Source organism: Gopherus evgoodei, chromosome 3 (genome assembly GCF_007399415.2).
Source record: "Gopherus evgoodei ecotype Sinaloan lineage chromosome 3, rGopEvg1_v1.p, whole genome shotgun sequence".
In the NCBI taxonomy this organism is placed as follows: domain Eukaryota; kingdom Metazoa; phylum Chordata; order Testudines; family Testudinidae; genus Gopherus; species Gopherus evgoodei.
Window position 1 is genome coordinate 214303396 of NC_044324.1, and position 22841 is coordinate 214326236.

Here is a 22841-nt window from a genome sequence, read left to right on the forward strand (position 1 = left end):
GCACAAAAGAGAGAGGATCAGAATTTTAATGTGCTTTGGGTGACTCCACCCTTTAACTCTTTAAGGTTACTTTATTATATCCAATCCCCACTCTCAAAAGGTGCTCCAGGCATCTTAAGCTTTGGAATTGAGGAGATATAAGTTACTGTCCCCTAACCATTCCTCAGGTCTTCTTTGTCCACCTGTTTAAGGGCCTAGGCCAAAGCCCATTGAATACAGGATCCACTTCACTCCTTTCATTAGTTCTTTGTAGACAGCTATCGTTAGGACAAAAAAAAAAAGTAAGAAAAGAGTTCTTTTTGTAGTTCTTTTGCATTAATGTTAGTGTAGTTAGGGCAGGTTAGTAATCGTGAGACATAGCTAGGGTTGCCAATTTTGGTTGGGTGTATTCCTGGAGGTTTCATCAGATGTCATAATCTTTATTTCCTGGAGACTCCAGGCCAATCCTGGAGGGTTGGCAACCCAAGTGTATCTTAGACTGTTTGATACTGCATACGCTAATGTCCAACCCCCTGTGATCCCTGCTGTTACGTTATCACTATTGTAAACTAATATGCGTTGTAGGTTCTTACTTAAGTTTGCCAGACTGATAAGAAACAGGCTCAAGTGAGTCATCCATCTAGCATTTCTTATGAACAAGGCGAATTAAATATTGATCACATCACATATGCAGCAAGCAATGAATCGATTCTCAGCTGATAATAATGCATGTCAGACAGAAGTGGGTTGGGAAAACAGCTCTTCTGAAATGCCTGCTCTCTTCCTGTAAACCCTGAATTGTTGCTGAACCTCTTGGAAATGTAACCTGTAAATGGAAAGTAAAACAGCATGTAGTGGAAAAGCAACATCATCTTTGAGACAGAAGGAGCAGAATGACCATGTGCTGGATTGTGAAACCCCTACTGACGTGCTGTCCCTTTCTCCACAAGCAGTGCCATTGATCTAAAAGGATCTCCTTGAGGCATAAAGTGCTACCTCAGTGTGGGAGTGTATCAAATGCTAACCCCACGTGAGCCAGGCACACAGTTTACCTACCCTATGTGAAGAATGTATAGCTACACTAAAGAGGAGGGATAGCTCAGTGGTTTGAGCATTAGCCTCCTTAAACCCAGGGTTGTAAGTTCAATCCTTGAGGAGGCCATTTAGGGAACTGGGGTAAAAATCTGTGGATTGGTCCTGCTTTGAGAAGGGGGTTAGACTAGATGACCTCCTGAGGTCCCTTCCAACCCTGATATTCTATGATTTTCTAATGTAAGGAAAGATGGCTGTAATTCCCAGGTTAAAGCAACTTGGCTTTGTGGGGAAGGAGGGTTGCTAAGTCTATGGGAAGCCCCAACCCTGTTCACCTGTGCAGCCTTGATCAGGAGAGCAAGGGCTACATAACTGATAATCCCACTGCAAGCAGGTGGTGGAAGGGAAGGGATGGAGTGGGCCACAGAGTGAGAAGAGCTCTGGTTTGACCTTCCCTACTTGGTAGCCAATGTGGCTAGTCAAGCATGATGGGGTGGGGGTGGGGAGTAAACTGCTTCTCTGCAAGGGATGAAGTAACTTGCTGTTCCCCTGCAAAGCAAGGGGCCCTCAGGAGAGGAATTATAACACTGCGAGTTTCAATGCATTCCTTGATTCTTCTCCTGGGCTATGCACTGCCCCTGATTCAGATCATAGTTACCAATCAACCTCATGTGCTCAGTGACTTACTTTGTACTAGTATAACTCCTTCCAAAGGAATTACTGCTGTTCCTTTGTGTAATGATTATTTCAGAGAACATACCTGCAGTAGGAAGGCAGGATTACAGCAACATGTTTGAAGCAGAGCTTGAAATGTGCCTCAGTTTTCTCAAATTAAATACTCTTATTTCTCTTTGTATTCGTTAATAACTCTTACAAAAACATTCTCCTGTGCTATGCACTCCCTCCCTTAATAGTCCTCTGTTAATAACAAAATTAGCCAATGGACACTGGTTCAAATCAGTCTCAGCTCTGCTGTGAAAAAAATTCATGACCATCTAGGATCCTCAGTGACAGGCCTGGAATGAGCTGGCGAACTCAGTCCAGTTCAAAAGGGGGAAGAATCTGTGTCACAGAGATCACCAACACAACTGATACAAATCAATTTCCCTGTAACCAGGGGTTTCCCAAAGCCACCAACCCTGAACTCTTCCATCCATCGGTCAACTAGTTACGTACGGTATTACCAATTTAGTCATTTTCCAATTTGTTCTAGTTGTTTTAAAAAAAATTCTATTTAGTTGGTTGGAAATTTGAATTGAAATTGAAACATTAATACACAGTTTAAAAGCATATATATGGTAAAATACTTGTACCTGAAAAAGCATAATAGGTTTGAAAAGTATGAACAAAGACTTGTGTACATGGCTAATGAATGCACCAGTGCAAATGGGAATCAAGTATTAAATTATTGCCTACGTTATCTTGATGTCAGTGGAAGGCCAGGAGATGCATTTCTAGATGATCAGGTTATAGAAGACACATCAGCTGAATCGCTGATAACCCACATTTTAGAAGAGTTACATGCTTTTAAATTGGACCCCAACCAGATGGCTGCTTGTGCATTTGATAGAGCTGCAAACTTCTCTAGAAGACATGATGAAGTACAAGCTTTGCTCAGAGAAAAGTGTAACTCTAATCTCTCCTATACATACTGCAGAGGGCAGATACTCCAACTAGCACTAGTATGAGCTGCAGAATATTGAAAAGACATTAAAAAAGCCATAAATTTAAAGTCTTCGTTATACTCTTTTTTCAACAAGAGTCCAAAAAGACGGAACATCTTGGGAAAAAAAATAGATGATGCTCTGGAACTGAAGTTAAAATTAGTCCAACCTGGGAAAACCTGCTGGCTTTCTCATGAGTGATTCTTGGCTATTGTCTTAAAACTACTGCAGTCGTTATTACTGGCTTTGGAAAGTATCTACCAGGAGGGGATGGACCTAAGTAGTGAGGCTGGTGGACTAGTTTTGCTAAGACATTCAGAGAAGACAATTTCCATTCTCTCTTTGTAAGTCTACTGTTGAAACCACTTGGGTCATTAAACAATGCCATCCAGGCATCTGCTTCAACAGTAGCAGATCTTTGTCCAGCAACAGAAGCTACACTTGGATCAATCAGAGAGATCTCCATTGAAAACATACTGGAAGAAGCAAAGACTTCAGTCCAGAAGTTGACTAATGAAGGCATTTATATCGAATCCTTAAGTGAAGAGGACAAGAAGTGTTGTTAAGCCAGCTGAACAAACTTGATCCTTACAAATCTACAACAGCGACTTCTGGATTCTACTCAACCTCTACATAGCTTTTAAAGATGCCCGTCTTATAAAACACTGACAGGTGAATGGAGTGAAGCACTACCAGCAATGGGGCTGCCATGAGATCAGGACAGAATGGAGAATTTGAACACAGAGTGGAATGTCATAGAACAAATGAATGAAGATTTGACTTCAACTTCTTTTTTAATCGTCACTAGTGGCTCAACTTGATCTTTGTGCTGTTTCCTGGGATGAAAGAAGCAGGAATGCATCTCTTGCTACTCCTAGCTACAGCAACAGCTACAGTTGAGTGTTCTTTTTCATCACTGATAGAAGTTTGCATTCTGATAAAAATCAGCTTCTGCCTGATCATATGAATGAAGTAATGAGCATATCAGTTGAAGGATTAGAAATACCAGACACACAAAAAGCCACCAAAGATGAACACACTGCATTTGAGAAGTTCATTAACAGAGTTGTGCAAAATTACAACAAGAAACCAAGAAGGATGTAGATGTAGTGCTTCATGGAAGGCTTGAGTAGCCAACTTTCATTTGTATGATAATTTTTAAAACATGAGTTAAATCTAATAAAATGATTGTGAAACATTTTTCAGTTTTTACTATGGTGCCATGCAGCCCACCTTCACCCTTATGGTCTTGCTCCTCGGCCTTCACTCCCCTGTAAATTCGAACATCTCCTCTAATTTCAGTTCCTGGGGAAAACACCGATTGGAGCAGTCTCCAGTATGGATGTATGCAGATTGATGGGGCAGCAGCTTCACGTGTGTTAATTTAGCACATTTAGTGAGCACTAAATTCATATACATCCAAAAAAATTTAGGCTCTGATCCAACTCCCATTGAGGTCAATGATACTTTTCCCATTGATTTCAATAGATTTTTCACCAGACCCTTAATGAATTCCTATATTGACAGAAAGAAATGGCACCTCTTAAACATCAAACTGAGCTACAAGCTATGTGTGCAGACTTTCCTCAACTACTAGCTGCTGATTGTGCCGACTTGCCATCTTTTGTGTTTAGTTCTCTGACCGCACTTTAGCTTAATGTATTGGTTAATTTGGACATTAGAGGCAGGTAATACATCGTATTAGGAATGAACATTCATTTGTAAGTGGAATGTGCTACTTATTTATTTTACAAAGCATATGACATATTTGCTCTGATGTTACAGATTTTAAGCAAAATATCTGTGAGCTTAAAATACTTCACAATGGTAGCTATTGTTTCCATTGGTAAGGACTTTCATAATTCATTTAAGGCTTCCTAGTTCTCTGCACCGTTCTGTCTCCATTCAAACCTATTTCAAGGCCCATTTCTCACTCCCTGCCTAACATTCCTAGCTCTTCCTCTAACAAAACAATAAAATACTTTTCCAGGCTCTCAAAACTATTGCATTCTTCATCCCTGCCTGATTGTATCCATCAATGCTCTTGTAGGGTAAACTCTACTTATAACTGACATGGAAGCATTTTGTGGTACTTTCATATGAAAGATTCAATAGAAAAATAAAATGCATTAGATTCAACAGGCAAGGAATACAGCAGTGTGTGAGTTAATCCTTACAAGAAGTGGAGAAATGCTGTATCCCAAAGTACAGCAAGTGAATTATTTTACATTCAACTCCAGATATATTTCAGTATGCAAAAGTTACAGTCCTGAATAAGAGTCTGATCCAAAGCTCATGCCAGTCAATGGGAGTCTGTCCATTGGCTTCAATGGCCTTTAAACCAAACTGTAAATCCTTTGCTTACAAAAGTTGTCCAACCTGAATTATAGACCAGAAACAGGTCAATATTCTCTCCACAGAGCTATGTGAGTTTTACTTTACTCAGTGCATAGGACAGAATTGAATCCATCACAACAGTTGGGAAAACTGTGCATATAAAGACCAACAGTTTTTCCTTTAGCTTCGCAACCATATAACGTGCTTTGGGAGCAGGTGACATTAAAGCATCCACCATGGCATCTACAACTTCATGGCCTGTGGTGCACCCTTCCTTAAGTATGTTGTTGAAAAAGTCCGAACGTTCTTGCACATATTCTTTACTGTACACTGCCTTTTCCTCCTCACTAAGTTCATTCCAGATCTGCTCCGCATTGACTGGTGGCTGAACATTAGTTGAACGTGCGTAATTTCCTGGCTGAATAACACAAACCTAAAAGGAAAACAAAATTAGAAAATAACTATTAGAATATAATCAGCTGCTCTGAATTCAGTGAAATAATATGAGCAATAGAGCTCGTTGATATTGTTTGTTTGTTTTTTAACAGAATAGTTCTGTTGGAAAATGTGGCTTCTGCAAAATCAAATGTTTCGTGGGAATGAGTTGATTACAATCAAAATGGAGTATATCATTTTGACTTTGTTTCATTTCAACTTTCTTGTTTCACTTCACTTTGGCTTAATTTTTTTAACTTCCTTACATTTTTATTTATGTTTATATATTTTATGTGTAATATAGTGTATTTCATATTTATATATGTATATAACTTTTTTTTATTTTTTACAACCATGAAACAGTATCAGGACACAATGTTTTGACATTATCTAAATGAAACAATTTGATAAGGTCAGTTCGATGGATCCAAAATGAAATGTTCTGAGTTTCAGTTACATGGTAAATTTAGAGATTTCAACTTTTTGTCCCATTGAGAGAGAAACAAAAATTATGAAAGATTGGAATTTCTCATAGGATGGAAATTCTGTTTTCCTAGCAGTTCTAAGGAACAGGTGATGGACTTTGATTTCCAAGTATATAGGGACAAAGATCATGTTCCTGATCCCACTGGAGTGTGTAGCAAAACTCCCACTGATTTCTGTATGTGTAGGTTTACATCCAAAGTTTCCAAATCCTTTGCTGATGGGTCTCCATTCTCCTTGCTTGCATTGGTGCTGCTGTTCTGTTAGTGTCCCAGAGATCGCAGTGGAATGTTAGGGCATGTTTGGCACTACAGTAGGCACATCTGACTTGGAATATCTGACTAGTGCTAAGTGGTTAACAGCATATGTGTTAAAACTACCTGTGTTGCATAATAGTGACACTATGGGTTTGTCTACAGTAGTTCAAAACCTGCAGCTGGCATGTGCCAGCAGACTTGGGCTAAGGGGCTCGGGCTAAGGAGCGGTTTAACTGTGGTGTGGACATTCAGGCTCGAGATGGAGCATGGACTCTAGGACCCTGCAGAGCTGCGAGGCAGCCTGAACATCTACACTGCATTTAAACAGCCCCTTAGTCCAAGCCCCACAGGCCCAACTCAGGTGGCACAAGCCGGCTATGAGTTTTTAATTATAGTGTAGATTTACTCCATAGGGTTAGATTGTGGCATTTAGCCACAGCCTGTTGTAAGTGGCAGCACAGACCCAATGCAAAGCAAGGAGCACTGGACCTCACACTCATGATGTGTATGCGGTCACGCTGGCAAGGGCAGGACAGCACACTCTTCAAAATGGCATCCCCCAGACAAAACCATGCCTGGTTTTGTCTCAGTACAGGATGGGGGACAAACCTTAGAAAAGCAGGACCATTTACTGGATGAATGGCCTGCCTTGCTACGGAGAGCACAAACTGCTGTATCCCTTTAATAGTTGTAACATACTATGCACTGGGTGGGCAGTTAGTTTGGCTGGCCAATGTGTAGAGGGGATAGGCAGCAGATTCAAAACAAACAAAAGGAAGTATTTTTTTCACACAATGCACAGTTACCCTGTGGAACTCCTTGCCAGAGGATGTTGTGAAGGCCAACACTATAATGGTTCAAAAAAGAACTACATAAATTCATGGAGGATAGGTCCATCAATTAGCCAGGATGGGCAGGAATGGTGTCCCTAGCCTCTTCTTGCCAGAAGTTGAGAATGGGCAACAGGGAATGGATCACTTGATGATTACCCGTTCTGTTCCTTCCCTCTGGCATTGGCCACTGTTGGAAGACAGGATATTGGGCTAGATGGACCTTTGCTCTGATCCAGTATGGCCGTTCTTATGTTCTTATGTAGAGCCATGGCTCCATCTGCTCCCTGCCCCCTTTTGGGAGAGTGGCTCCAGAAAAGAGGGAGAGACTCTCAAGGAGACGCATTCTGCCAGCCTTTAGGCGGGCTGTGCAGTGAAGGGGACAAGGGGGACTAGCTAAGGGCCAGCCACAGATTAGCCCATAGTGAGTGGATATAAAAGTAATTTTCATAAATACCACCACTATATTTATTTGCAAGGTAATTATTAGAGAAATATAGTTTTGAACATTAAAGTCCAAGCAAATAGAACAGCTAACCTCTTAAACTAAGCACTTCCATGCACTAAAGATTATCCTTAGCTAAGCAGTTCAAATCCTCATCGTGTCGTAGGTATTTCAAAGTGTATAATGCAAGTGATTTTATACTGTTTTCCAAAAGGGGGCGGCTGCTGAAACACAGCAACAGCTTTTCCACAACCAAACTGCTGTGAGCAGTGCATACGGTTAGTCTTTGCTGTAGTATTTACTTCAGGGGGAACATTTAGTGAGCACTAAATGAGGAGTGATTCAAAGGGACAAAGCTAGATGAGCTGTTCAGTGATCTAAGCTTTAGGTTTGCTCATTAGTGTTCCATCAGCAGAGGAGCCCTGGTTCAGGGGGTGTATATTCACCATCAGCGCAGCCGCTGGCAATCTAGTGGGGAGGGATGTCTCCTGCACTCAGGTTTTCTACCAGAGGAGTGAACCTTCACCTCCTTCTGGAAACTCCAGAGGAGCTCTGTGAGTGAAAGACACCAGGTCAATGTACTCCCTGGGCAACCTGGTCCCACTCCCTTCTTACCCCGCACCACTCACTTTTGAAGTCCTCATCCTCGCAAGCAGCAGCCCCACTGAAGGGAAGGTTTAGTTACAGTGTGTTGTTTCAACCTCTTCGTCTTGACAGGCACTGTATAAACTCAGGGAGAGAGACAGTTCCTGCCCCAGAGAACTTACAATGTAAACAGATGAGGCACACAAAGGATGGGAGGGGGAACACAGGGGAGGTGTCTTCCCAAAGTCCCACATTGCTCGGAATAGAAGCCAGAGCACCCAACTCCCAAGCCGGTATCCTATCCACTAGGCCACACTGGGGATCACATACCTAGAAACCAGCATAAATCCTAGAAGAAGCTGTATCTTAGACATCCTGGAATCAGAGGCTGGAATCCCAGGGTTGACTCGGCTCTTTATCTTTCCAGTGTTATTATAAGCATTTACATGCTGTTTACCGGGAGGGACTTTTAAATATGTTTTTTCACAAGAGTAAGAGTCTGCTTGGCCAAAATGTCCCTTTCCCCTCATCAATATGCAATATCCTCTGCGTCAGCTGCTTGCTTCCCTCCACCCCAGAAATAACGGCAGGTCGGTGATGTGTATAGAGTTTCAGGAGGAAAGGTGCTATATAAATATAGAATACATCTTTTCTTCCCGCAAAATTAATGGTTATTCCTGAAATATATAAACAGCTTTTGTGAGGGAAAATAGCTGAATAACTATCTTACCAGCACTCCAAACTTCTTCATTTCCAGTCTTAAGGCATCACAAAATTTTTCTATGGCTGCTTTGGTCATAGAGTAAACGCCATTCCCCAAAGTAAAGTATGCAGTAACACTAGACATAAAGACCATACGTCCTGGAGGGGGAAAAGAAACATTGTTCAAATGTTCAAATAACTTCATATTTAAATCCCTTGTTTCCCTCATAACCTTTCCCTCATAACTGCCTAACTCTGCATCGAGGCTAAGATGTGCATTCCTAGCATAACCTTACTATAGTATGTTCAGCTCTGTAGCTCAGAAAACCAAGCTTCCTCCAAAAGTCTCATTTCTTGGTTATTTGCAGGTGCTGAACCAGATTAAGTGTAATATAGTCACAACTTGCATCCTACCAGTTCTGAGCCAGTAAGTTCAGATATAAAGAGTGTAGCGTGAGGACATAAATGCAAAGATCCATGCTTTAAGCAGCAACTAGAGATTCCCTGACCCACGAAATTCCTACATTTATTGAGCTCCTTGGTGAAATATATCCGGGTCCTCTCTGGAAACTGTGGAAGACCAGGAATTGTATAACTACTTCACAGAGAGGAGGAAACAGATTGCAGCAAGGCAACTCCTGAAATCAGTGCGTAAATAAAAGAAATAAAAATGAAGGGCTTGTGCATCTAAAAGGAGGATTGTAGTAGGGGAGAGAGACAGTGTCTAATTATTCATCATGATGGGTCTGATTTCACTGTAACACCAGTTTTATACCAGTGCAACTTCATGGACTTCAAAGAAGGTTAGCCCTGGAAAGGTAGTTTAATTTCCACTAATGTGTGTCTTCTCATTCCATTTGGCGGTGATTTCCATGGCTTGTGCCATTGTTATAATCATTTTATGATTTTTGTCAAATGTACCAGTCTACTGAAGTTCAAAGGTATCCAGAACAAGGAATTGTGCTCTGGCCCATCTCAACAACTTACTCCTATAGCTGCACAAATAATTATACCATAGAACCAGAAATGTTTACATGTATGATGATACCTTAGGTACTGAGAGGCAGGATGGTCTTGTGATTAAGGACTCAAGAGATCTGGGTTCAACTCCTGTGTCAGAGTCACCAGGTGACCTTGGCAAGCCACTTAATGTCTCTGTGCTTCAAAGCTCCCCTGTAATATGGGGATCACAGTATTTCCTTTTCCCTGCCTTGCCTATTTAGAATGTGAACTGTTCAGCTCAAGGATTGCATCTTAGGGCATGTCTGCACGGGCAGCGATCAATCCAGTGGGGGTCAATTTATCATGTCTAGTATAGATGTGATAAATCAACTGCTGATCGCTCTAGCATTGACTCAGGTACTCCACCTCCGTGAGAAACGCAAGGGGTATCGATGAGAGAGCATATCCCATCGACACACCGCTGTGAAGACATTGCAGTAAGTAGAACTAAGTATGTCGACTTCAGTTACGTTATTCATGCTAACTTAGATCGATCTCCCCCCTTAGTGTAGACAAGCCCAGAGTATGTGTATGTATGTACAGCACTCAATACAATGAGACTCTGATATTGGCATCTAGGTGCTATTGTACTAAGTACTGTGCTAGGAAGACACAATGGCCCAGGAACCTCAGGGCAGCCTGGCCACTCCAGAATCACTCTGCACTTCCGTTGCACGGGACCTATCTTCATTGGCCAGAATGAGAGGGCGCTGGGGTCAGACAAAATATAAGTTGTTACAATCATGGCAGTGTTTCAGGAATAACATCAATGGATCACCATACAGTGCCTACAGTTAAGCACATGCATAAAAGTCTTTGCAGGATCTAGGTGATAGAGTGTCAGCAGCGACATATCATAGAAGAAGAGTGACCGTGTCCCACACATTAGCAATATAGCACTTCCATAGCTTCTAAAGAGGCACACGCAGTGCTGTGTTCTTGTGATATGTGCGTAACATGGCCATTCATTTTACAGTGTGTTAAGGATTCATTACATTTTTTCCCGTATATTGAAAAATCATAAGCAGTGTTACTAGGAGGCTGAACAGCTGTGTATTTGTGACTAAGGGATAAATGGTAGGATAAAAGCATCCATTTCTGGATCACAGGGTCCTTTCTAATTTTGTGTTACAGTAGCACCTCCAGACCTCAATCGAGACCTCATTGTGAGAGGCCCTGTACACACACGTAGTAGGAGACAATCCCTGCCTCGAAGAGCTTAAGGCAATAAAGACAAAAGGTGGAAGAAAGGAAATATTATTATCCCCAATCTGTTCAATGGGGACAACAGAGACACAGAAAGATTAAGGAACCAGCCCTCAAACTCAGACAACCTGTGGCAGAGCCAAAATTGAATTCAGATCTCCTGAGTCCTTCTCCACAAGATCATCTTTCCTCCCAGAAGCAAAGAACAATAAAATAGTACAATCTAAATACCAGAGCAAGTCCTTGCCCATGCTGCATGTGTCCCAGTGCCAATGCTGAGTCTCCTGCACTCGAAGGAAGAATGCTAACAACTATCATTCAGCATTTCCCTCTGTTTTCAATCACAGATATTGATGTCATTGATTCCTCATAAACTAAAACTAATTACTTATTTCACCTTATACGTCCTTGTCCTCTTGTTAGGATCAAGTTGTCCTCTTAGGTAACATTTCAGGAAATTGGACAACGTACTGGTTTTGTTTCAGTTAACTATAGTAAACTAATTATTCTACAACTGTAGATGACATTGGATTAGGATTACCCTTGTATTTCCTTAGAAGGGGAAGAAATGCCAACGTTGTCCTTATACACCCAAGGAGATTCACATCCACAAATTTTTCATATTTCTCCATAGGCAGCCACCCTGTCTCGCCGAATGTCGATATTCCAGCATTGTTCACCAGTCCCCAAAAACCTGAAGGGGGAAAAATTTTCTCCTGATTGCAACATATTTAACCACCAGACAAACTGGATACAACACCGTCAGAGCTTCAACAATGTTCATAAAATGGGCGTCATTTTGGTCTGTGCATTTGAGGACTAGGCTTCCCAGACAGAGGCTGGGTGAGGCACTCTAAAGCCCACCCCGTTGGAACTGACCTAGAATAAAGCCGAGCTCTTGCAAGCAGCTTATATATTGAATTATCACCGAACACCACAATGAGAGCAATCTGAAATAAGTCCTTTGCTACATTATATTTTAGGTTTGTATTCATAAGCATGTGCATATTTTTCTTAAGGAAGCAACATAATTGTGGCCATTATCTGGACCATATCAGACTGTTGAGCACTATTTAATAATCATTCACTATATTGTCTCCTTAAGTTATTTATGAGTAACATGATCTGGGAGGCCACTTTCTGCTGCCAAAATAGTGCACCAAAGTATTTTAACTACATGTAACTATGGCTACGTCTACACTACAGGATAAATTCGAATTAGCTTAAACCGATTTTATAAAACAGATATTATAAAGTTGATTGTGCACGTCCACACTAGGCACATTAATTCGGTGGTGTGCGTCCATGGTCCGAGGCTAGCGTCGATTTCTGGAGCGGTGCACTGTGGGTAGCTTCTGTAAAATAATGAGGCCAATAACGTCGATTTGCGTCCACACTAACCCTAATCCAATATAGTAATATCGATTTTAGCGTTACTCCTCTCGTTTTGTAGGAGTACAGAAATCGATTTAAAGAGCCCTTTAAATCGATATAAAGAGCAGTGTAGTGTGGACGGGTGCAGCGTTAAATCGACTTAATGCTGTTAAAATCGGTTTAACAGCGTAGTGTAGACCAGGCCTATGTAACTCAGACCACCTTTGTGAAAACAATATTAAGCAGACTAAAGGCCAAATGGTAACATTTTCAAAAGTGTCTAAGTAACTTAGGAGCCTAAATCCTATTTTAAGAAGTATATATGTAGAGAGAGACAGAGATACCTATCTCATAGAACTGGAAAGGACCCTAAAGGTCATCAAGTCCAGCCCCCTGCCTTCACTAGCAGGACCAAGTACTGATTTTGCCCCAGATCCTGAGGTGGCCCCCTCAACGATTCAACTCACAATGCTGGGTTTAGTAGGCCAATGCTCAAACCACTGAGCTATCCCTCCCCCTCAAGCACCAAAGTGATTTGGTATTTAGAAGCCCACATCCATTGAAAGTCAATGGACTTAGACTCCTAAGTCATTTTAAAAGATGAGACTGAGTCAAAAACATTACTCCAGATCCCGTCCTCAGATACTTGTTGCAGGTATTTCCAGGCTGACCAGCATTGTAATACCTGTGCAGCAGTTAAGAAGCACATAGGGAGGTGTGTACTAGACTCAATAACTGAGTTAGGTTAACGTAATGTTGACCTAACTACAAGTGTCTATACAAAAATATGGCTCCAATCAATGTAACTTGCCCAGTACGCCGACTTAACAACTGCACCTCTGCAAGAGGTGTAGCACTTAGGTCGCTGTAGTTAGGTCAGTGTAGACACTGGGCTTATACCGACCATTGCTGCCTTTCAGACGCCATCCCACAATGCCCCAGAATGACAGTACAGTCAGTACAAGCACTCCTGGTGAGGACACGCACCACTAGCGCAAGGAGTGCAGTGTGGACATGCGAAAGCGATTTAATTACTGCAGTGGCTGTACATCAACGTAACTTAGGTTGATTTAATTTTGCAGTGAAGACTTCCCCTAAGTCTCTCCCAGGTTCGTCATCTTTGCTTACTGCTTACTGTGAGCCCTGCCAGGGGCCTTGCACATTGTTATCTGAAGGCAGCATTTGATACAAATGGTCAGTTTCACATGCCCTACACAGAATCAGTGAAAATGGTGTATTTGTAGGGGCTGGAGTGGGTAATGGAATCTTTCCTCTTAATCCTGACATGGGGTGCTGGGCATCTGCCCAGTTATCTATGGCTACAAAGCTGTAGGAGGGACCACAGCCTGCTGCAACCACACCAGCAAGGTTCCTGGCTAGGGAAGCAGCGTCGCTCACAGACCTAATGGATATTATCACGCCTCTCCCAAGACCACCCCAGTGGAGCAGGCTCCAGGATCTCCTTGCTCAGACTCTCCTCTCTCGCAGCTGCCTTTGCAAAGCCACTAGGCTGGTTTCACTAGATTTTATCTTTCCAGATGTCAAGGCAGTGCTTGGTCAGGATCTCAGTCAATGTTTATCCAGCTCTCAGAAATTGTGCCCCCCTCCCACACACACACATTCACTTGAGCTCATGGCAGTTTCTGAGTGCTGGACAGCCATTGGGCAAAGTACAGATTCTATCAGAAACAGAAGGACTGAAACTGCAAACAGAATTAGAGGACTGGGGGGAGAGTCTCACTAACACCATGGTCGTTAAAATGGATTCTGAGGACAAAGATTAACAGATAAACTAGAGGATCTGGAGGTTCACTTTAGGAGACCTCATTTAAGATTAGTGGGGCTTCCAGGAAGGGGAGTAGGCTCTCACAAGGACAAAGAAAAACTCCTATCCCTGCCACAGGAAACGATGTCTCTTTCATATAAAGAAGGTATCCTGATGTTCTTTCTGATGTTAGGGTAGAAACAGAGAAAAATATAATACAATTCACTCTGGTTTAAAAATATATAAAATCTTATGGAGCTGGGTACACATCTGCAGTGTGGCACATTGCAAAGCTGCATATTCTTTACAACAAACCCAAATCTTTCGGCACATCCATAAGAAGCTAATAAACTCCTTGACTTCTTGCAAAAGGCTACTGGGCAGTGAAGCCCATGGTCTGTCAATCTAAATAGTTCCCTGGATAGGAAACTGCACTCTAAATCCGCAAATGAGAATCCAAGACGAAAAGAGGGTGAAAAATGTGAAAAGCAACATAAAAAATGTACTGTCTCTAGGTTTATTTCTCTTTTGCAATATCAAATTTAATTATTTTTGAGATTCTCCAGGTTATGCATGAGCAGTCAGACAGGAAGGGAAATTTTGTATGTGGAAGGGAGTATTTAACCACACGTTTTATGGAATATAAAACCAGAGAACGTGTTACAAGATAGATGCCAGTTGGGTTACTGGTTCTGTGAAATATATTGTTAGCAAATATTCCTGCTTCCTTACATGTATTGAAGTGTGTTGGCAATTCAGAATCCACTGAAAAAAGTACAGTTATTAGAACTGGTTGAAAAAATTCATCTGAACTTTTTTTCTGATAAAAAATGGTCTTTTTTAAAACAAAATGTAACTGATATTTTTTTCCAATGGAAATCTTTCATTTCCCCCCACTTCCCTGTTCTTTCCCTTTCCCACCTCCGTTTCAGTGACAAAATGAAAAAAGGAGAAAAAGAAAAAAGGGGAGAGAGAGGAAGAAAAAAACTGATTTATTTATTTCTGTGTGTATTTGTGTGGTTTCAAAAACTGAAACATTTAAAAAATCATTTTTTATTTTTATTTTTTTCATTTGAAACATACTTGCCACTTTTCGTTTAGCTCTGCTTGTTATGTTATAAATAGTTTAAGAGGGTGTTTCAGTAATGAAGGCTCTGTGTTATACCATCTTCCATAGTGATGATGATGTTGATTACAGTAGAGTCTAGAAGCCATAACCAAAATTGGGGACCCATTGTTTTAAGTATTTTAGATATACAGCGTAAGTATTTTAAGTATTTTAAGATACAGAGTAACAGTCCCTTTCCTGAAGAGCTTACAATATCAATAGATGAGACAGACAAAAGACACATTATTTCCCATTTACAGATGAAAAACTGACACAGAGAGATCCAGTGCCTTGCCCAAGGTCATACAGGGAGTCTGTGGCAGGAATGGAACTAAAGTCTCCAGAGTCCCAGACCAGTGCCTTAATCAGAATAGCTTCTTTCCAAGAATAGTTGGTGGTTTTGATTACATTGTTCTGTTGTCATGATTGCTATTGTTGCCAGATTGAGTACATGACTGCAGGCAAACTGGAAGAAAAATATAATAGCGTGGACCTATCCTGGATAATAGATTCAGAAATATCAGATTCAAGAATTTAAAGGTATTTTCAAGGAATGTACACAGACAGAACAATCCAATCAAGCGGAAGAAAGTACTTAATCACCTGAAAAAATAGATCTTGACGTTACAGCCCTGTGAGGAACACATCTTCCCTTATAAAAGACAACAATTATTGGAAAGTAAAGTTTATGCAACCACTTATAACAAGGAGGAAAAGAAGAGAGGTTAATTAAATGAGGACTCTCCTTGTGAGTTGAGACAACTGTAAGGGGAACAGCTGGGAGACATCTTACTGCAGGGTATGTTTTTATGACAAGAGGATTACTATAATAAATAACGATCCACAGCCCGTTAAAGTCAGTGGAAAGATGCCTATTGACTTCCATGGCTTTAGATCAGGCTCTGAATGACACAACCTTCTCAGACCTAAGCACGATAACAAGGCCTCTGACTAAATGTATTAAGGGAACCATCTACAAAGCAGGAAATGTTAACTGGGTTCCTAGCCCTGAAAACAAATAAAAAGGGATAACAGACCCCTGGAATCCACAATTGTCAGAAATTGTCTAGAGAAAGCAACATATCCATGGAAAACAAGTTTCAGAAGCACCTGGTTTTATAGTCTAGAATAGACCATAGCTCAACAGAGAGAAACAATCTATAAAGAGAGAGAGTATCCAATCAAGTATTACCAGTACTTTGGTATCTGATTTGGTACTGATTTTGCTGAAGTATGACTTCCCATGGGTCCAGTAGCATTAGGTCCCACATAACACTATGTTACAAAAGGAGAACAGCCTTAAAAACGTGAGAAGTGATATGTCAGAGAACATGGCAAACGAGGAACACAGTGCTGTCGTGATGATGTGTTACGGAAAGCTGCCAAAGCAATCCTGATGAGTGAACGATGTTCAAAGGACCTGCAGCCTACAGAGGGGCCCTAGAAAAGATGGAGAACATAGGTTAGGACTTGGGAAGAAGGATGCTTTTTAGGTTAAGGCAACAGTGATCCAGTGATTCAGGAGATCTGGATGCCATTCCTGGTCTCTCACGGATTCCCTTGGGCTAATCACTTAATCTCTCTGCTCCTCAATTCCCTATCTTCTGCTTGTCTTATCTATGTAGACCATAAGGTCTTCAGAACAGAGCATGTCTCTTACCACGTGTATATATATGCCTAGCACAATGCAGCCCTGATGTTCTCTGGGGTCTCTAGGTGATAGTGAAATACAAATAGTAATGGATGTTCTGCAGAAGGCCAAAGTGGAGGAAATATTATTTAGAGATGTAATAAACACTAGAGGAAAACTGAATCAGCTCCTTAGAGAAAAAGAGTGAATAAATACTCCTTTTATGACAAAGGAAACAAAGATGACACAATATTGGCCTATCAGTTAAGAAAGGGGGCTCAGAAGACAGCTATTTGCCAGATCACGTCTGTTTAGTGACTCAAAAATTTCCAACACCACTTTCATGCATACAATTGTATTCTTCACGGTATTAAGAGCGTCAGAAAATTCTTCAGCAATACTTAAAACTAGAAACTAGCTATCCTCGTCAGTTAGAATGGGAAACCTTAGGTGAACTTATTCTAATGAAAGATGTTTTCATAGACTTTAAGGTCAGAAGGGACCATTATGATAATCTAGTCTGATTTCCGGCATCAGGCTGTCCAAAGAATTTCACCAAGGATTTCTGCATCAAGCCTAGTAACTTGTGATTGAACAAGAGCATATCTTTCAGAAAGATATCTGATCTTGATTTAAAGATTGGGTATAATATAGAATCCAGATCCCTTCATAAACTGCTCCAGTAGTTAATTACCTTCGCTGTTAAAAATGTGCTCCTTTTTTTAACCTTTAATTTGTCTAGTTTCAAGTTCCAGCCATTGGATCTTGTTACCCACATCTGCTAGATAAAGAGCTATCTGCTATCAGATATGTTCTCCCCATGTAGGTAGTTGTAGGTCATGATTACACAGGTTAGATTTTTTCTGAATGAAAAGAGTTTTTTTTGTGAAAAAACAAAACAAAAAGATGTACTTTTTTTCAAAGACAGAAAAATAGGTGAAAAAATTGACTTTTTTAAAGAAAGATTGCTTTTCCCAAAAAATACATTTGCGACATTTGTATCAAAATTTGTATTAAAACCGTTATCCAAATGGTTCACTAATTTAGTTGTTTTTTTTTTTGTTACTGATAAACAAGTCACTTAGGCCCAATATTCCAAGGTGCAGAGCACCCGCAACTCCCACTGAAGTCTTTGTACTGAGGCACCCAAAATCTGTGGCCCCTTTGGAAGATTTGGCTGGAAGGTCATTATTATGCATGAAATAATACTGCCTAATCTGTGTCACAGCATATGGAATTCCAGGATCACAGTCCTTCTTAAGCAGGAGGAATTTATTATAAAAAACTATTGTATCTACAGGCACAAGTGAACACTTCTAGACAGCTTGAGTTCCTGCTTGATCTGGATTTGTTTAAAAGGCACTACATTTTGTCTGGAACTCTATGCAGCACTCAGAGTGCAGTACTTATCTAGTGGCTAAATAATATTTAGCCTAATGAGATGTAGAATTTTATCTATAATTTTTTTAAGACAAGGGAGATGAGGTTCTCATTTTAATGTTTCATTCATTTAGGTTCTGATTCTGCAACCCTTATTCACACTAGGAAGTGCTTACTTGGACAAGGAGTCCAAGTGAAATCAACTGAGGTGAATAGCTTTCATCAAGAGTCCCAAGGAAGTGAATGATGTGAGTAAGGGCTGCAGAGTTAGGCCCTCAGAAATATTGGGCTAACCTGGGAGGTGAAATGTCCCCTGGAGACCATACATGCTCTGAGCTCCAGGTTGCACTGCAGAGAAAGTAACTGGTTACACCGCATTAAGGAGCACCTCATCCTATCACACAAAACACCCACCCACACATAAATCTGGCCCACCCTCTTACGGTGAGTTGCTCTAGAGAAATAGGAAGGAGGAGGCGAGCAACTCAGAAACAGTCTCTAAACCACTGTGTCCTCCCATGTGCACAATGTTAGAAATTCTAGGAGACCCTTATCCAGGCCTCACAAAGGAGGCAGGGTCCTTACTCTGTCCACCTACGCAGGCATAGATGCTGGAACTATGGGTTCTGGGGGTGCTGCAGCACTCCTCATTTGAAGTGGTTTTCATTATATACAAGGTTTACAGTTTGGTTCAATGGCTCTCAGCACCACCATGATACAAATTGTTCCAGTGCCCCTGCATACAGGACAATCATGAAAGGAGGGAGGGCACAACCTAGCCCATTATAATTAAAGAGATGGATCACACTACATCCTGGCTTGTTGAAGAAGCCCATGGAGGGAGGTTGCTAATGTCAATCCCACATACATCGGTTTCTCGGCTTTTGTGCCACTTGAAATTAATGTTTTACGCCCCTATATTGTGCAAACCACTAATAAGGCCTTTGGAATTCACTGTATTGAATCAGATATTAAATTACGCCAGTGGCTCCATTGTACTTAATATACTGTAGGAGAAAGATTGCTTAGTAATTTAGAAGTAAAGTACATGCTGGTAGGATTTGTAAAACCACTTTACCTTTTGACTACCTGGTTTTCTCCATGGCACACTCAATAGCTGCTCAAGCAGAGAGGTTGAACAAAAAAGTGAAAGGCCATCATCAGATGTATAATACATACAAGATCCTGATTATGTATAATGTAATATAACAGAATAGGTATAACTGTCTCATTAAGGGCCTGGTCCAAAGCCCATTTAAGGCAAGGAGAATCTTTCCACTGACTCTCTTAGGCTTTGGATCAGGCCTTAAAAGTCTAGATCAATTTAAGATCATGTATATATCATGATCTGGACATTCCGTGTAAATGACATGCATCTGACGAAGTGGGTATTCACTCACAAAAGCTCATGCTCCAAAACGTCTGTTAGTCTATAAGGTGCCACAGGATTCTTTGCTGCTTTTACAGATCCAGGCTAACACAGCTACCCCTCTGATACGTGTAAATGAGCTGAATCAACAAGCATAATCCCTGGAAAATTCCCTTCCCTGCTGCCCCCATGAATCAGGCCTTGCCGTAAGAGTCTTTCATAATACCCCCAATTTGGCAAGCTAACCTTATTAATCAAGATTTTGCTGAATAGATGCCAGCTACTGCTTTGGTATAAGGTACAACTAATTGCCCCTGAACAGAAGTTTCAGCGTGATGTTCCTTTAAGTCCCTGGGCTCTGTCTAGCCTATAAACACCCTTGGGATTCAGCTGCTGTTTCTAAAGCTGGGGAAAGAACTTAAAAGGGGAAGACTTAATCAGTTGAGGTCAGGATAACCCATAAATACACATACTTAATGAGAGGCTTCTGTGCTTTTGTTTACTTTCTATATTCTTGTTCTTCACCATGACATATCCTAACAAGCTAGTCAAGAATGTGGCCTGCATTTCCATGGTTGTGTCATGTGCTTTATTCTTCATTATAATTTTTGTGTTCATGAAAATCATTTGTTCAGAATTACAAATGCACTTAACTTCTGCTGCAAAGTACTGAGTAAATGTACTGGGCTACATCCATCCCCGATGCAACTCCATTGGCTTCAATGGATAATAGAAGTGTTTACGCCTTGCAGACTTAAGTCTATAAAGAGTTTTGCCTTGCGTGGCACATATTAATTTGTGCATGCTTTGGATCCAGTAAGTTCACTCATGGCAGTCTAACACTATTCTGATAGGATAAACAGGGATTTGTGCTGCTTGTGATTATTTTGGACAATATAATGTACCTTAAGTTCATGTATCATGTGGAGGCTAATGGGTGCTGTCATCCCCTCACCAACTTTGTGCCCAACCATCCAGTTCTGCAGAGAAATCATTGTGGGTGCACTTGTGTTAGTACACAGCCCTGCTGAAATTAATGCAGCTCTATGCAGGCAAAGGTGTCCTCCTGCATGGATCTCATTGCTCATGCTAGAGGGAAATTTGACCTTTCTGCTGTGCAGGTGGCACAGGGAGCTGGTCCAAGGAGGCTTCCCGTGCACTCTTCTATCTCTAGCATGCCCAGCTGACAACGCAATTCTGGTTACATGCTGTCCCTAATTTAAGAGAAATTGCCTCATTTTTGCTACCATGGGTAACATGTCCAATGAGGAGTTCAAATGAGCACATCTCCCCTCCGCTCCCTTTGGTGTCAGGTCAGCCAGTCACACCGTATAAGGCTTAGACTTTGCATTTGCTTTTCAATATCCATCCCAAATCTGACCAAGTCCTATGCACTAGCTTTATAACACAAAACATTAGAATGATAAATAATTGGTCATTCTTGGTACAAGAGCCTTCCTTTCTGCAGCTTTCCTGAATTTATTCGCCTCTTTTCAAATCACTCCCGAAGCAACTTTTTTTCTCTCTTGCTTGTACATCTTAATTTGCTCTCCTACCAATTACAACCTGTGATTAGATCTGTGCAAAATACTCACAAAGAAACCCGCAGACAAGCAACACTCGGTGGGTTTCCTTTTTTATTACAAACTTGAAGATTAGTCAAGATTTATTGGCGGCTCATACTTGTAAACTCTTTGGGGGAAGGGATTGTCTTTTTATTCGGTGTTTGCACAACACCTCACACAAGGGGTCCTGGGTCCATGTAGGGCCTCCTAGGTGCAGCCACAGGACAAATTAACAACAGTTTGGGTGGGTTTATGGCTAAGTCTCAAAAAAATGGCTGAGAGTAGTCCCAGCTGAATTTTGGGTTCATCCCAACCAAAATCTCTGAGCTCAAACCCCAGGAGCGCAAACCCCAAGCAGCCAAACCTCAGAAGAAAGATTTCATGAACCTCTGTCCCCAGCAGCATATATTCAGCACCTCTCCCAGCAAATGGTGTATTCAGCTCTGTCAGATGGTTGGATACAGCAGGGTTATGAAATACCCCAGATAAAAGGGGTATGCACCAGCAGAGGAGGTTGGGACGTTGGGGAACTTTGTTTACAATTTTGTTTCCGTTGATATTTGATGGCCAGGTCAATACATTTTACTGATGAAGCCTCAGAGCAAACTTGGAGCTGGACAAGAGACAAAGACAGCAGAGTCCCTGCCCCAAGGAATTTACAACACATGGAAGTTTATTGATGATCATCTATTTTTGCCCCCATATCTGCCCTGGTTGAACTCCCAGCCCTGAGTCTAGGACCACACCCTGCTCCTACACCGGTACAAACGCTGCTCCGGATTTACTCCAGTGTCCCGAGCTCCCCCACCCATTGCCTGGCCCCGGTGCAGAGGGCGAGTGGCTGCTGTCTCTGGGAAGGGCCTTTGGCAGGTGGCAGCCGGGGGCAGAGGACAGGAGCCGGAGCCCGGAGCAGCGCCGTGTGAACGCGCTGCCTTCGGAGTAGGAGGTGGGCGCAGGATGCTCTCACCTGTCTCCGGCAGGTTGCTCAGCACAAACTCCTTAGCCGCGGCCACGTCCCGCTCCCGGGTGACATCCAGCGGCAGCACCCGCAGGCGGCCGGAGCCGGAAGCGGCTTCCCGCAGCAGCCGCCGCGCCCCTTCCCCGCCCGGGCAGAGGCAGCCGGCGAAGACGGTGAAGCCCAGGCGGTGCAGGCGCAGCGCCAGCAGGTGCCCGAAGCCGCTGTCGCAGCCGGTGATGAGCACCGCCCGGCCGGCGGGCTGCAGCGCTGCCTGCCGCGGGAGCCTGGCCAGCAGCGCCAGCGGCACCAGCAGCAGCAGCAGCAGCAGCAGCGCGGGAGCTTCCCACATGGTGGCTGCGCCTCTCCCAGCTCTGCTCCGTCTGGCCCCTGTCGCCGCACAGGGCAGGTCGTTAGAGAGAAATCCGCCCCCTCCTCCCCTTTGCGGGGAGCATTTCCCTGCCCCGTGAGCGGAGAAAGACGCTTCCAGCCACACACAGCACGGGGCAGGGGCAGGTCACACACACATTGGGATTCAGGGCATCTCTCCCCAGGGTGGCCCCCAGCTGGGAGGGAAATGTAGGGCCCCCCTGGCATCGTGAACCAGATTTACCCCGAACTTTCTGAGGAAAGTTGTTGTTATAGCTCAGGCATTTATTTCCCACAGGGTATTGATCTTGTTTGATAGTTACCACGTGCAAAGGAATAATCTTAAAGGAAGAGATGGGAAAGATGTAG

The 22841-nt window shown here is 42.2% G+C and overlaps 1 protein-coding gene across 1 annotated transcript; it reads right to left on the reverse strand.

Annotated features, from left to right (window-relative positions):
* Positions 1-4528: 4528 nt before the first annotated feature.
* Positions 4529-22455, reverse strand: LOC115647613 (D-beta-hydroxybutyrate dehydrogenase, mitochondrial-like). Its single transcript, XM_030554312.1, has 4 exons — positions 22116-22455; positions 11499-11651; positions 8778-8908; positions 4529-5445 (listed from the first exon to the last, which is right to left on the reverse strand). The coding sequence occupies exons 1-4, from the start codon at positions 22453-22455 to the stop codon at positions 5098-5100; spliced, it is 972 nt and encodes a 323-aa protein (XP_030410172.1). The 3' UTR covers positions 4529-5097.
* Between the last annotated feature and the right edge of the window lie 386 nt (positions 22456-22841).

Bases quoted from the DNA above. Each gene is read 5' to 3' on its own strand.
- LOC115647613 (XM_030554312.1), bottom strand. From the start codon at position 22,455: ATGTGGGAAGCTCCCGCGCTGCTGCTGCTGCTGCTGCTGCTGGTGCCG. The intron at 11,652-22,115 runs GTGAGAGCATCC...TTCCCCCTTCAG, and splicing joins GAGCAACCTGCCGGAGACAG to GTTTTTGGGGACTGGTGAAC. The intron at 5,446-8,777 runs GTAAGATAGTTA...TTTTCCTTTTAG, and splicing joins TGAAGAAGTTTGGAGTGCTG to GTTTGTGTTATTCAGCCAGG.